The sequence below is a fragment of the Squalius cephalus genome, assembly GCF_949319135.1.
Source record: "Squalius cephalus genome assembly, chromosome: 24".
Classification (NCBI taxonomy): domain Eukaryota; kingdom Metazoa; phylum Chordata; class Actinopteri; order Cypriniformes; family Leuciscidae; genus Squalius; species Squalius cephalus.
In genome coordinates, this window is record NC_137145.1 from 5829853 (window position 1) to 5843094 (window position 13242).

A 13242-nucleotide genomic window follows, 5' to 3' on the forward strand; every position below is an offset into this window, starting at 1 on the left:
ATTAGTGCAGTGCATCTAACATAAGTTTTAGTTTACATAATATATGTGTGTGAATATATATTACTATATATATATTTATATCTCTGTGTGAGTGTGTGTGTGTCTGTGTGTGTGTGCATATATATATATATATATATATATATATATATATATATATATATATATATATATATAAAAATGTGTGTACATGTATATACACAGACATATATACTGTATATAGCCTACATTAACAAAAACTTTTATGTTAGATGCAATTAATCGATTTGACAGCACTATATATATATATATATATATATATATATATATATATATATATATATATATATATATATATATATATATATATATATATATATATATATATATGTATGTATATATATATATATATGTATGTATATATATATATATATGTATGTATATATATATATATATATATATATATATATATATATATATATATATATATGTATATATATATATATATACACACATATATACACACACATATATACACACACATATATATACACACACACACACACATACATACACATATATATATATATATATATATATATATATATATATATATATATATATATATATATATATATATATATATATATATACACACAGAAAGAGAGAAAAGCCTATTCTGCTGTCTACAAACATACTGAAGGACGGTTATTCTTGTTTACTGGCCCCTTCATGTACAGGTGCTCATAGACAAAGAGTAACATTGAGCACAGAAATCAGGTGTGTGGCACTGAAAAGGTTAACCCTGATAGATTTTTGTTGAGTGAGTTATTCACTCCCTAAAAGAATTCCACCACTCAAAACAGGATGCCACAAAAAAGAAAAAAAAACAGTCCTGGTTTCCCTAATCTTCCACAGATCTTTTTGATTTTTTTTCTTCCTTTCCTGAACAATGGAAAAAGGAGACTTTGTTGTAGCCTGCAAGCTACTGCTTGCTGCCGAACAGTTTTTACCAAGGTCAAGTTTTCTAAATGTTCTTTTATGCAGGGCATGTCAGGTGACGTGCGCTGTTGCACGACTGCACATGAGACTTCAGAATGTTGAGGAGTGAACAAAGGAGATGCTGATGTTGAGTTAGTATCACTACAGACAATGCTGGTTTTTCTGATTTGGTTTATCAGGAATTTATCAATGGATAAATCTTACAAAATACGTTCAGCTCACATTTCACCCTAAAAGCAAAAGAATGAAAAAATAAAATAAATAAATTAAGGGGGTCACAGTGATGTCATAGAAGCACCAATTATTAACATTTCAGTGAACAGTTCTAAAAAGACAATTTTTTCTTAGTGTGAAGAACATTTTTAACCTGTTTGCACTATAAAGAACCTTTTGTAGAAATGGAAAGGTTCTGTGGATGTTAAAGGTTCCACTGATGCCAATAAACAATCTTTATTTTTAGAGTGTAAAGAATTACATAAAAACAAAGCATATTTTTAGGACTACCAAGATTTTTTAATTGAGACTTGAGCTCATTTCCCTTCAAAATTCTTATAATATATAAGACGGGTGATTTTTAAAAAGATATAGTTTGAATACTTTCCTCACAATTGTTTAAAAGATTAAGGCAATTAACAAAGTTGGATAAAATGTTGTTTCATTTTCCAATGAAAGATGATACATTTTTACATGATTGGTTATTTAATTACCCCTTAGCAAATATGATATAAACTTTGCGAATAATCACAGTGATTTTAAGGAGTTTGTAATTTCACCAGTTATGTTTCCTAAACTAAGCAATTTGGCTACCTTTGCAGATGATAGTTACTCTGATTAAAAAAAGCTATTTCAGAGCAAATACTGAACATATATTAAGATATAGTAGTGAATATCATTAAAGGACCCATGACATGAAAATTTCACCTTATGAGTTTTTTTAACATTAATATGAGTTCCCCTAGCCTGCCTATGGTCCCCCAGTGGCTAGACATTTTGATAGGTGTAAACCAAGCCCTGGGTATTTTTGAGAAAATGAAGGCTCAGACGGGCGAATCTAGAAATCTTCCCTTTATGTCGTCATAAGGGGAAAGGTTACCTCCCCCTTTCTCTTCTTTGCCCGCAAAGAGAATTAGGCCCGCCCATGAGAAAATGAGCTGCGCAAGCGCGATATTGGTTTTTCCTTGAGAGACATCATGGCTTGCAAACGAGCGAAGCATGGCAGTTGCTCAGTGTTTGGATGTACAAATGAATACAAAAGTATTTTTTTAGTTCCTTCATCCGAGCCTCTGAAGAACCAGTGGGTTATGTGAATGTCTGATGTGTAATTGTTCAAGCTCAGACAGATAATCTTTCTCTCAAAGTCGTTCAATGCTGTTTATGCATCAGTAAATCAAGCCAGTGACTAAACTATCAACTTCACATCGTTTCTCTTGGTAGGATGAAAATAATCTTACTTAAACTGCGATTAATATACAGATAGCGATCAAAGAACAATCCCTTTCCAGTCGCCCAAGCTGTCAATCACACAGCGCGAGTTTATCTGGACACTTGCCAAAACTCGTTATGAAATCAATGACGTTGTTACGCTGCACAACAAAGCTCTTACTGTACTTCCCTCATGTTTGCATTGGTGAAAGCATTAGTGAGAGTGTAGAAACTGCGTTGCAATGATAAGATCTTTTTTCACGCGATCAACAGGCTGTCATCTGCTCAATGCTCATCACTGCAACCTTTTATGTGATGGAAATAGATCTAAATACTTAAAAAACTTCTCACGATTCGTTAATCTCGATAGCTGTAATAGTAAAAACGTATAATAGCTGTAAAAGTAATCGAGAGAGTTCCACATGTAATGCTAGCTATTTCATATGCAAGCATGTCAGCCAATCACAGCAGTGGGCGTTTACACTGAAGTCTCACAGCAGACACGCCCCTTCAAACAGAGCGTTCAAATCAGAGGCTAAAATCAGGCTAGGAAAAATGCCTTTTATTTCTAAATTATTAAAATTTTTGATCTTAAAAACATACTAACATTATAAGGGCACCCCAGGAAACATTATAAAATAATAAAATAATCCATGTCATGGGACCTTTAATAATTAGTGCGACTGATCAGCCCTAACCACAGAATAACATATGGATTGCATTATAATCAGTTACTTCATAAAAACAAAAACTGCTTTCTCTAATGGCACTGAAATATGTTAAAATCTCCTTCATGAAAGGAGACGGTGTTGAGTCTTCCCTAGTGTGTGTGAGCTGAATGTAAATATGCAAGAAGTCGAGTCATTTGCAATCAGCCGCAAGGGCTTACTAATGAAATGGGCTGAGAGTGGAGGTAAAGAAAAATCAGCCACAAGGCACAACCCCCATTTTGGAGGAGATCATTAAGACCAGCATACCAATCAAACTATTTTGCTGATACTAATTTCAAAGATTGTTTTAAAAAGCATACTCTTTTAAAGTTTAAAGATGTCACAACCATTTTTCCCCTGAATGGAAATGCATGTAGTGTGCAGACAAAGCTAAACGATTGTGTGTGTGTGTGTGTGTGTGTGTGTGTGAAACACCCGGATGGACAAAAGAGCATAAACATATTAACAGTCACATAAAAGTGTATGCCAACATTTGCAAGTTTTTCCTAACTAAACCTCGGCACGGTTATAAAGCAAGGATTTATTTAAAGTGTTTCCTTCAGGTAATTGATTCAGTATGTGGGGAAACACTTAGGTCAGCCTTCATTTTTGGTGGCCCGTTTATAAGTGGGAAGGCTCATTCCACCCAAGAACCGCCCCCAGTTCAGAGACAGTACACTTATAAGACCAAAATGGGTAAAACGAAATGACTTATTCGTCGAAGGTCTGTACTTAGTGTTAGGGGTTGTTCAGATCACTAACAATAGTGATAATGATACTCAGCAATAGTAATAGTGATACTTGTCTTACCTGAATGTCATCTGTAAGAAGGTCCATGTTTTCAGCCTGCATGAAACACCCGTGTTGTTTGTGCAACACGCTTGATTTTACAGGGATGAGAACAGTCTTCTTCATGAAGCCTTCATCAGTGCCCTGGAACAAAGTCAAGTCACAACCAACAGTCACAATCAGATTAACATAAAACACTGGCATGTAAAAGAATCAAGAGTACCTAATGACTCTCAGGAAACCTGTCAAGAACATATCAGCCAAAATTAAATTAATGAAATTATTTTATATTTTAAAATATATAATCTTTTTATGACAAATTAGCATTTTTCGTTAAAAAAAAAAAGACTTTGAAAATGATTATGCATGCAGATTTTATGAACTCATTAATTAATGGAATATTCATGCTTTTATATGTTACATTTTTTTCACACTGCAGGACCATTTAAAATCTAATAGTGAAGGCAAAAAGGTGATTAAAAAGGTGGTAGAAAAGATGGTGGAAATTGAGACCAGTTGTGTGACCTTGCATATACACTTTCCCTTAAAATCTCAAGACTAAACTCTTCGACATCTATAAACAAAATGTCCATGGACATGCATTTGCACATTATGGTAGTATTTGAAGCATTGTAGCACTATTCTTTAATGCATGCCCATTTGAAAGAAGACAAACAAAGTGTTTTTAAAGAGCCCATATTATGCCCTTTTATAAAGTCTTGTTTTGGGGGTCTACTAGAATAGGCTTGAATGTTCAAAAAACACATTATTTTTCACATATGTTTGACATTGTTGCAGGCAGCACCTGGTTTCCTAGTCTGTCAGCAACACCCTTTTTTAGTTCAGGTGCCACTCCTTCCAGAAAGCGCAATGTGCTCTGATTGGTCGGCTGAAAGAGCGTGTTGTGATTGGTCGACAGTTTCCAGCCTGTTTTAGAAATGCCACGCCCCATACCATAACCGCGAGTTTCAACACACTTCTAACTAACTCAACCAGGCCCTGCCACATTTTTTTGCATATGCCTTGGGCGGGAATGATTTAAATGAGGAATGAGTTTGTTCCCGGAGAAAAAAATCAACGCTACAATTCAGGGAGTTCAGTAATAGTGCGCACTGATGTAAAGAATAACTCCCTTTGGAGGGACTTTGTGCTTTATAACTTTGTAGAGCTTTTTTCATGCTCAAACAGCAACATTACACACTAAAGAAAGTTGAAAATGTACAAAATCATTTATAAAAATTAAGTGATGAAATGTTTCTGTTCCTCGATAGTTGCTTTGGATAACAGTAAGTGCATACAGGTAATGTACTGTACAAAAAAAGTTGTACAACCACCATTTTTAGCATACATTATTGTAAGTGAGAACCTGACAATAGTTGAGAAATAATGAGAATATTGAGAAAGTGCTGAATTGTCAAAATGTCTAACTAAAAATACTAAACTAAAAATAGGCTTAATTTTCGTGAGATTCACCCTTAAAAGTTCTTTATTTATTCTAAACCTCTATGGACTACAAGTAGGCCAAGACTTTGTGGAGTTCCTCAAACATTCACTTCACCTTGATCTGCTCCCAGCTCCATCCATCCTGGATGGTCTCAGAGTGTTGGAGAAAGAGCCGACAGCAAAGCCGGAAGGTCCTTTCATCCAAGTAACATGATGCAGGGTTTTTCTCACCTGCCATCTGAGGGTATGAAGAGTCACATTTAAATGTCTAACAACCAAAGATGACTTCAACTTCATTCTCCAAAACAAATATCATGTTGACATAAACATTGCAAAGTCAACATGAAATGTCATTCAGGACACATTTGACTTCTGGTTACAATAGGCTATGAGAAAAGATAACATGCAATGGCCACATCTTGGTTTAAAGGGTAACTCTCGCCAAAATGCAACCTAGGGTCTTTTTGTTAATCTACCCGAGGCAAACTTTCATTTAAAAGCATAATTAGAATGGAAACGCCACTTTTAAGTTTGACCGTATTTTCGTTTTCGGTCAAATTGCCTTTTGAATGGGATTGCTTGGGGCACTATGATAGCATCAAAAATCGCTATTTTTAAAACACTAAGAAGGCTCGACAAAACATGAAACTTTGCTCTAAGTATCACCAGGGGCTCTACACATGAACTCCAGCATTGAGAACATTGTTTGTGTACACAGAGTTTACTAAAAAGAAAGATTTTGAACAACTCACTGGAGCTGTGTCCGCCGGCATTTTGTCAGTCAAAAATAGTCGATCTCCGAATTTTAATATTGTTTCTTATATAAGGATCCTTTTTCAAATAAAAGGTCAATATTGATTTTCACTAACGACAAAACAAATTATCCGTGAATTTATATGGAACTAAGCTTTAGGAGCTTTCCATCTTTACTCTCCTCCCTGTTACGTGTCATTCGGAGATCGACTATTTTTGACTGACAGAATGCCAGCGGACACAGCTACAGCGAGTTGTTCAAAATCTTTCTTTGAAGAAGAAACTCTGTGTACACAAACAATGTTCGAGTTCATGTGTAGAGCCCCTGGTGATACTTAGAGCAAAGTTTCATGTTGTGTCGAGCCTTCTTAGTGTTTTAAAAATAGCGATTTTTGATGCTATCACACTCCCATTCAAAAGGCAATTTGACCGAAACCGAAAATACGGTCAAACTTAAAAGTGGCGTTTCCATTCTAATTATGCTTTTAAACGAAAGTTTGCCTCGGGTAGATTAACAAAAAGACCCTAGGTTGCATTTTGGCGAGAGTTACCCTTTAATGCACAAATATGCTAATCGTGCACAACGACACCAGGAATCTGTATTAAGACCGTAAATTGAGACAATTCTATGCTGACTTTAAGTTCTCTCTACAGGTTGATGTGGAATTGCTGAAACACAAATTCCATCACAACTTTAGGTTGCTGCATCATAACAGCAGTTCTGGCTTCAATTACTCTGAGGAAACGGTTGATTCTCTAAGTGGCCCTTTCCTGCCCGTGCCTCTTTCACCCTCTCTACGTGAACAAGCAGAAATGAGAAACATCAAACAAACCCATTTATTCACATCTTAACTGATCAGCCGCTTTAGTGAGCATCTACAACTCCAACTAAACGGACACAACATGGCTTGATTAATTACAGCGTGTGACGCAATAAACAAAATGTGCACACACTTGAGTGGATAGCAGTGTGTCTGGTTATAGCCCAATTCTGACATGTGGGGAAAGAACAATTCTTAAAATAACTACCGAATCTTAACTCAGATTGGATGAGCCACATTTGAAGCCATTCAAAGAATAGCAGAGTCCACACTACAACTATAACGATAACGCACAGAGAAAATATATTGTTGGAATCACTTTCAGAACAATTTTTTTTCAGCTGATGAACAATAAAAACATTGACAGCCAATCAGAATTGAAAAGAGCTCGAGCATTTAAATCAGCCGACGACAAAACCGCAGCGCCATTCTATCACTTATAAACAAAACGTTATCGTTCGTTGGTGTGGATGCTATCTTTATAGTTATTGTTCTTGGTGTGAACAGGCCTTTAGAGTGTATGGTATTTAGTAAATATGTCAAAATGTGAAGCACCATTATTGTATGTCCAACTTTACAGTCCTGAAAATTATTTTCATGGTTGTTTTTAGTATAGTCATAACATGGCGAATATACAGTAGCATGTACGAGAATGCATTTATAGTACACACTCGCATACTAATTCAGTAATCAGAAAGTACGATTTCAGATACAACTGTCACATAGGTTTTCGGAAACATTGGTCAGCCAAAAAGATAGTCCCGCCCCAAACTCATACATTGGTCAATGTCAATCAATGTTGTGCTACTGCTATGTCATGTAGTAATTACAGTATTTTCGAGATGACAACACGTGTCATTCTACTTGTAGCTGTTCACGACCTCGGACTGGGAATTATGCATTTCTATGGCAACACAATCAACGCCTAAGGGTACATTTACACGACAATGATGTACTAAAAACGGAAACGTTTTTCCTTTGCATTGTTCGGGTAGAGATGGCACCATTGTCAAAGCGATCTCTGTTCAGACAGATCCACGAAAACGACTAAAAACGCTGTATTACGTTGCCAGGCCAGAAGATGGCGATGTCACTTTGTGAAGAAACACTACACCTATAGACTGAACACATAATATGCATGCACATGACATCACTGTTTTCACAAATTCACATTTTTGTAGTCTATGCTGAGACGATAACGGAATCGTTTTCAAAAACTTGCACTTTGAAACCCGTTTTCAAAAGTTTGCGTTTTCAGGCCCCCAAAACCGCAGTTGTCGTGTAAATGAACAGCCAAAATTCATGAAAGTTTTCCATGTTTAGTTTAAAACAGTGTTGTGTTAATGGCCCCTAAATTAATCTGCAGTAGTCAGGTGGTACAGCAGTCACGAGGTACAAGTCGACGCTCTAAGAAAATTCCCAGTTTACAGGTTGTAATTACGAGTTCTACCGTGAACGCTTTTTACTCGTATTGTTTGTTTGACAACAATTATTACTTAATGCCACAGAATGTCCACTATTTGGTGATTTAACAGATGAAAGTTTTACTAAAACTATTCTTATTAACATGCATGTTTAATATGCAAGTTGTCTCTGTTCATTAAGTTTGGATGGCACGTGTTTTTATCATCGAAAAACTGCACAAATCAGCATTTAAACTCTTGACTTCAAAATATCAATGTCGTTGTATTTTCACAACTCAACTATATGACGTCTTCCCTCTTGAAACTTTATAGCCTGAATCAGATCATGTTTTAAGGGAACACCCTTTACTGATACTTAAGTTACATAAAAGCGTTATATGTTGTCTTGACTGAGCTGAGCTCGAATACTACAGAGCAGATAAAGATAAAAGACTCAAAAACAGTTTGAGCATCAACGCTCGTGTCACTTCAACCGTGCAGAACTCGAGAGCCACTATTTATAAAATCAGCAGCAACGTTGCTGTGGTAACTGCAATGCACTTTCTTTGACTTTGTTATAATTTCTAACTGCCTGACATGTTACATGGTTGCTGTGTGACTCGGAACTGTCATAAAGAACATCCACAGCAGCGCAAACTGCTCTATCGGTCTGTCTTACCATGATCTCACTCGCCTACTTCCGGGATCCTGAGCGCAGAGGGGGTGAAACGGAACAGCCAATGTTATTCAGCACAGGCGGTTTCAAGCCGCCCACTTTGGGGGAAAAAGCACAGCGCAGACATTAGAGGACAGACAGCAGTTAAAACATTCGCCAAAATAATATACACAACCGAGGAGAGAAAAGATCAGCGTCCACAACAAGGGATTTTCTACCAAACTAAAGACTTGACGCATTTATTACTAGCTATTACATTTTTAATTATCATTTATGGTCAAAACAGACTATTTGATTATGCATCCAACATTTCGATCCATAGTGTATTTAAAAATACTTTTTAGTAGTAAGAAGGAAGGGAATAAAACAAGGACCCTTAAAGGTCATCTGTCTAAAGTTATAATAGTAGTTATTAGCAACAAAAAGTATCTAGGACTTAAGAGAGGGCTAGTAATTTATAATAATATCTTATAACATAAGCACATTTTTTCTGTTATCTGAATATATATAACACCTACTTTCCGCCACCCAATCAAATCCCAATTTTTTTTATTGAATGCTATATATGTATGTGTATATATATATATATATATATATATATATATATATATATATATATATATATATATATATTTATAAATAGCATTCTAGATTGAAACAGGTTATTAAAAAACTTTGGGATTTGATTGAGTGGCGAAAAGTGTTACCAGGGCCCAATATTGTTTGCTAAAATATAGGCTGCATCAGAAATCACATACTTCCCTTCTATATAGTAGGTGAAAAACAGTATGTGACAAAAGAAATATGTCTGAATTCACAGTACTCATAAAAGATTAGGCAAAAAGTACCCGGATGACCTAATTCTTCCGGCGAGATTCTTAAGTGTGCTTACGATGGACACTTTACTATCCCATGAGGCCACGGGAGAGGATTTATGAATGGTAGTGAAGCGACGCAACTGATGCTGTAGGTCACATGATAATGACAACATGGCGAATGTAGTACGTCCAGATTACATTCTTACTATATAGATGTACTTTTTTAGTGGTCGTGAAGTAATTACTTATTCAAAATAAGTACCTACTCAAGAGAGTATGCGATTTCGAACGCAGCCAATGGGTGACCTGCATACCATCATACTACACTTACAATTTCTGCCATATGTTAGTAATGCTAGTATGCTATTCTGAAATCAGCCCATGGCTGAGTAGCTATGGCCTACCTGACTTACTTCTGTAAGCCATTTCAGAAAAGTGTATTGTTTTTTGATCAGTTTATTAAAACATTTTGTGCATTATCAAATAGGTAAATAGGTAGGTAAATAAATAGTCCATTTTGATTTGATGTTGACTCACATGTCTGTGTTTACATGCGCAAGAATATTCTGATACTTATGGTCCTATTAGGTAAGCTTTGTGTAAACACGACCAGATTGCCATAAGAAAATTAAGCCAATATTCCAGTTTCTAAACATTAAAATAAAACTTTTGCTTCAAAATTTTGAAAATGTTAGGTCATATAAATCCCATATTTTAAATACCCCCCACCCCCCCTCCACATACATCTGTAATATATATCATTTTTAAGTATTTTTCAGAATAAAGGCTTAACCAGAATTTGAAACTTAAATGAAAAAATTGCATTGCATGGTCTGGTGGCGAACTTCGTGCCCTACTTTATTTTTTACATTGTCTAAAATCCATTTGTTTGCGAATATCTTAGTAATCCAAGTATTCTCCAACACAGAATACAATTACAAGCTGATTCATAAAATACACTAGGGATGTTTTGATTGTCACAAACAATACCATTTTACAAGTAAAGCAGATTTCTCCTTTTTCTATTTTGCTGTCTACACTGCTAGTGCTCTTCATCAACTTTTTAGAAGATAAACAAATACAGTATTTGAAATACTAACTATGCAAAAACAATAGTTATCATGAAAAGAGATTAGCACGACCCAAATAGTCTTATTTCAATCCACACTACACACAGAAGCTGAAGAATCCGCTCCACATTTGCCATATCGCTTTAAATTTGGCCAGTGACAGTAGAGGGTGTGATTGCTAGTGAGGGGAACAGCCAGTTGTTTAAAATCCCTCTCAGTACGGTTTCAAATTCCCCTCAGTGCCGGGTAAGACGAAGTGTGTGTATGTGTGTGTGCGTGTTTCACAGACAGAGTGCTGGAGATAAGAAAGGGGTTGTGTTTCTGTTGGGGCGGGGCCGAGTAACTGTCACTCAAGCTAGTTACCCAACAAAATGGGCGTTCCTTCTCGGCGCTCTGACCAATGAGAGGAATCGCTCCTGTAGTCACCATGGTGACGGGGTTGTGTCCGGGGAGGCTGTGATGGGTTGACAGGTGCGTGACAATCGGAGCTCTCTGCAAGCATGTACGCCAAAGGCAAGAGTAACAACGTACCGTCCGACAGCCAAGCGAGGGAAAAGTAAGTTTTATTTATGAGGGGGGGAATCTAATAATGAAGACAGCGCGCGGCCAGACTTTTAACAAGCAGCGGATGCGTTCTGTTCCTCGGATGCTGTGTTGTGTCTGACAGTGCTTGTAGTTCATGCAAGAAAGTTGTTGTCAGTTATCAGTCACGCGCTGGTTGAATTTCTTGCGTCTAATTAACGCGACATGCCGTGTTTAGTAAACGGGTAGCACGCGCAGAAGTTAAGAGATGCGAAGACTAAACTTTAAATGTGGACTATCTATAAAAAAAGAGTCAAAATCTTATTTCTGCATCAGTAATATATTAATTTATTTACGTACGCAAAGTTGCCACGGGTAACGAAACGCTATATAGCAATTTCAAGGATTTCATCTCATTTTAGTATTGGAGTAAGGTGAGTACAGAAGTTTCTGGCTTTAAAAGAAAAGTGCATGGAATATACAGTACGTACCCGTTACAAGAGTAAATGCCCATTGCAGCCAGTCAGGTGAGCTGCATTTCGGGGAAACAAGTTTATTGTAGCAGTCCGTTGTTAAAAGAGCGAAATGCTGTTTCTCTGTTCTGTGCGCTCGCGGGAGAGAGTAGGCTATGATTGGCGTTCGGTTCTGGTCTGAAGAGTTATTGCGCACGCGAGTGCTGTATAGCGCGCGCAAGAATATGATTGACGTTTCAGCTTGAAAAGTTCCAGCGCGTGCGAGTTTGACTGACCTGTCATGGAACTTTTCGCGCTGTGCACGTCACTCATACTCTCTCACGCGCGCGCTACATATCGAAGCCCGTCGCGCGCAGTGACTTCTTGTTTGTGGCAGTTATATAAGATTTTTGGCTGCGCGTGAGTCTATGAGGATGGTGTGATGGCACGACGAGAGAGGTCCGTTGATCCGAGAAGAACATTTACTTGTATTATATATTACACAGTATTTTATGGGTATGTTAGTTCGTTTGATAATGTCAGAAACGGAATATCGTAAAAAAAATATAAAAAAAATAAAAAAAAAACACTAAATAGGGAACGATCTTGAAATGATGCCCACACTTATAACGGTCTTCTGAGGGGATTTTTATTTTATTTTATACCTTTATCATGAATATATTGCAGATTTAGTCTGTATGTGTTAGAAATATCATATTGAAGTGTGTTTGGCCTGTTAATGTGGAGATTTTAGAGTATCCTAGAAGGGTGTCTTGTACACCTTCAGCCATTCTGAAAGGAAATGTTTGTTATGAGCTTTCAAAAATGAAAATCCTACATTTAAAGGGATGGTTTACCCAGAAATGAAAATTCTGTCATCATTTAACGTTACTCATCCTTATGTTGTTCCAAACCTGTATGTTTATTTTTTCTGTTGAACTAAAAAGAATATATTTTGAAGAATGTTGGTGAGCAGACAAGTTAGGCCTAGTTGATGATAGCCATTGACTTCCATAGTAGGAAAAGTCAATGGCTACCTTCAACTGTTTAGTTAACATTCTTCAAAATATCTTATTTTGTATTCAGCGGGGGGAGAAATTCATACAGCTTTGGTTACAAGTGCTAGTGCATGTATTTAAAAAATATGTTATATTGAAGTGTATTTGGCTTGTCAATGTGGAGACTTTAGACATGGACATGGGAACTTATTTGATGTGTCAGTCAGTGACAGAGATGTCACCTCACTCATTGTCATTGATTTCCTGCTGTTTCAAACTATATTATTCTAATATCTGCCTTAGTTGTCAGCTTGAACATGTTTGTAACGCACACAGTTTTGTCTTCCTGCAGTGAGGTCTTGTCTTGAAGTAATTAGCAATTATTGC

At 36.4% G+C, this 13242-nt stretch overlaps 2 protein-coding genes across 5 annotated transcripts in view; one reads left to right on the forward strand and one right to left on the reverse strand.

The window, feature by feature from the left end:
- atg10 (ATG10 autophagy related 10 homolog) overlaps positions 1-12247 on the reverse strand; it is a 29775-nt gene extending 17528 nt beyond the window's left edge. Inside the window, exons 1-4 of the mRNA XM_079862018.1 lie at positions 11897-12247; positions 8999-9093; positions 5458-5580; positions 3921-4043 (exon numbers count right to left, since the gene is read on the reverse strand). Of these exons, the coding sequence (XP_079718144.1) occupies positions 3921-4043; positions 5458-5580; positions 8999-9001 (249 nt within the window). The 5' untranslated portion in view covers positions 9002-9093; positions 11897-12247. The remainder of the gene's footprint in view (positions 1-3920; positions 4044-5457; positions 5581-8998; positions 9094-11896) is intronic.
- The window catches only part of ssbp2b (single stranded DNA binding protein 2b), a 75001-nt gene continuing 72874 nt past the window's right edge, over positions 11116-13242 (forward strand). Inside the window, exon 1 of one of the 4 annotated variants that reach the window (XM_079862014.1) lies at positions 11116-11439. In XM_079862014.1, coding sequence (XP_079718140.1) covers positions 11384-11439 — 56 coding nt within the window. In that variant the 5' untranslated portion in view covers positions 11116-11383. Of the gene's footprint in view, positions 11440-11744; positions 11840-12284; positions 12317-13242 lie in introns of those variants that run through there. The other 3 variants (XM_079862012.1, XM_079862015.1, XM_079862013.1) reach the window with 3 other exon arrangements.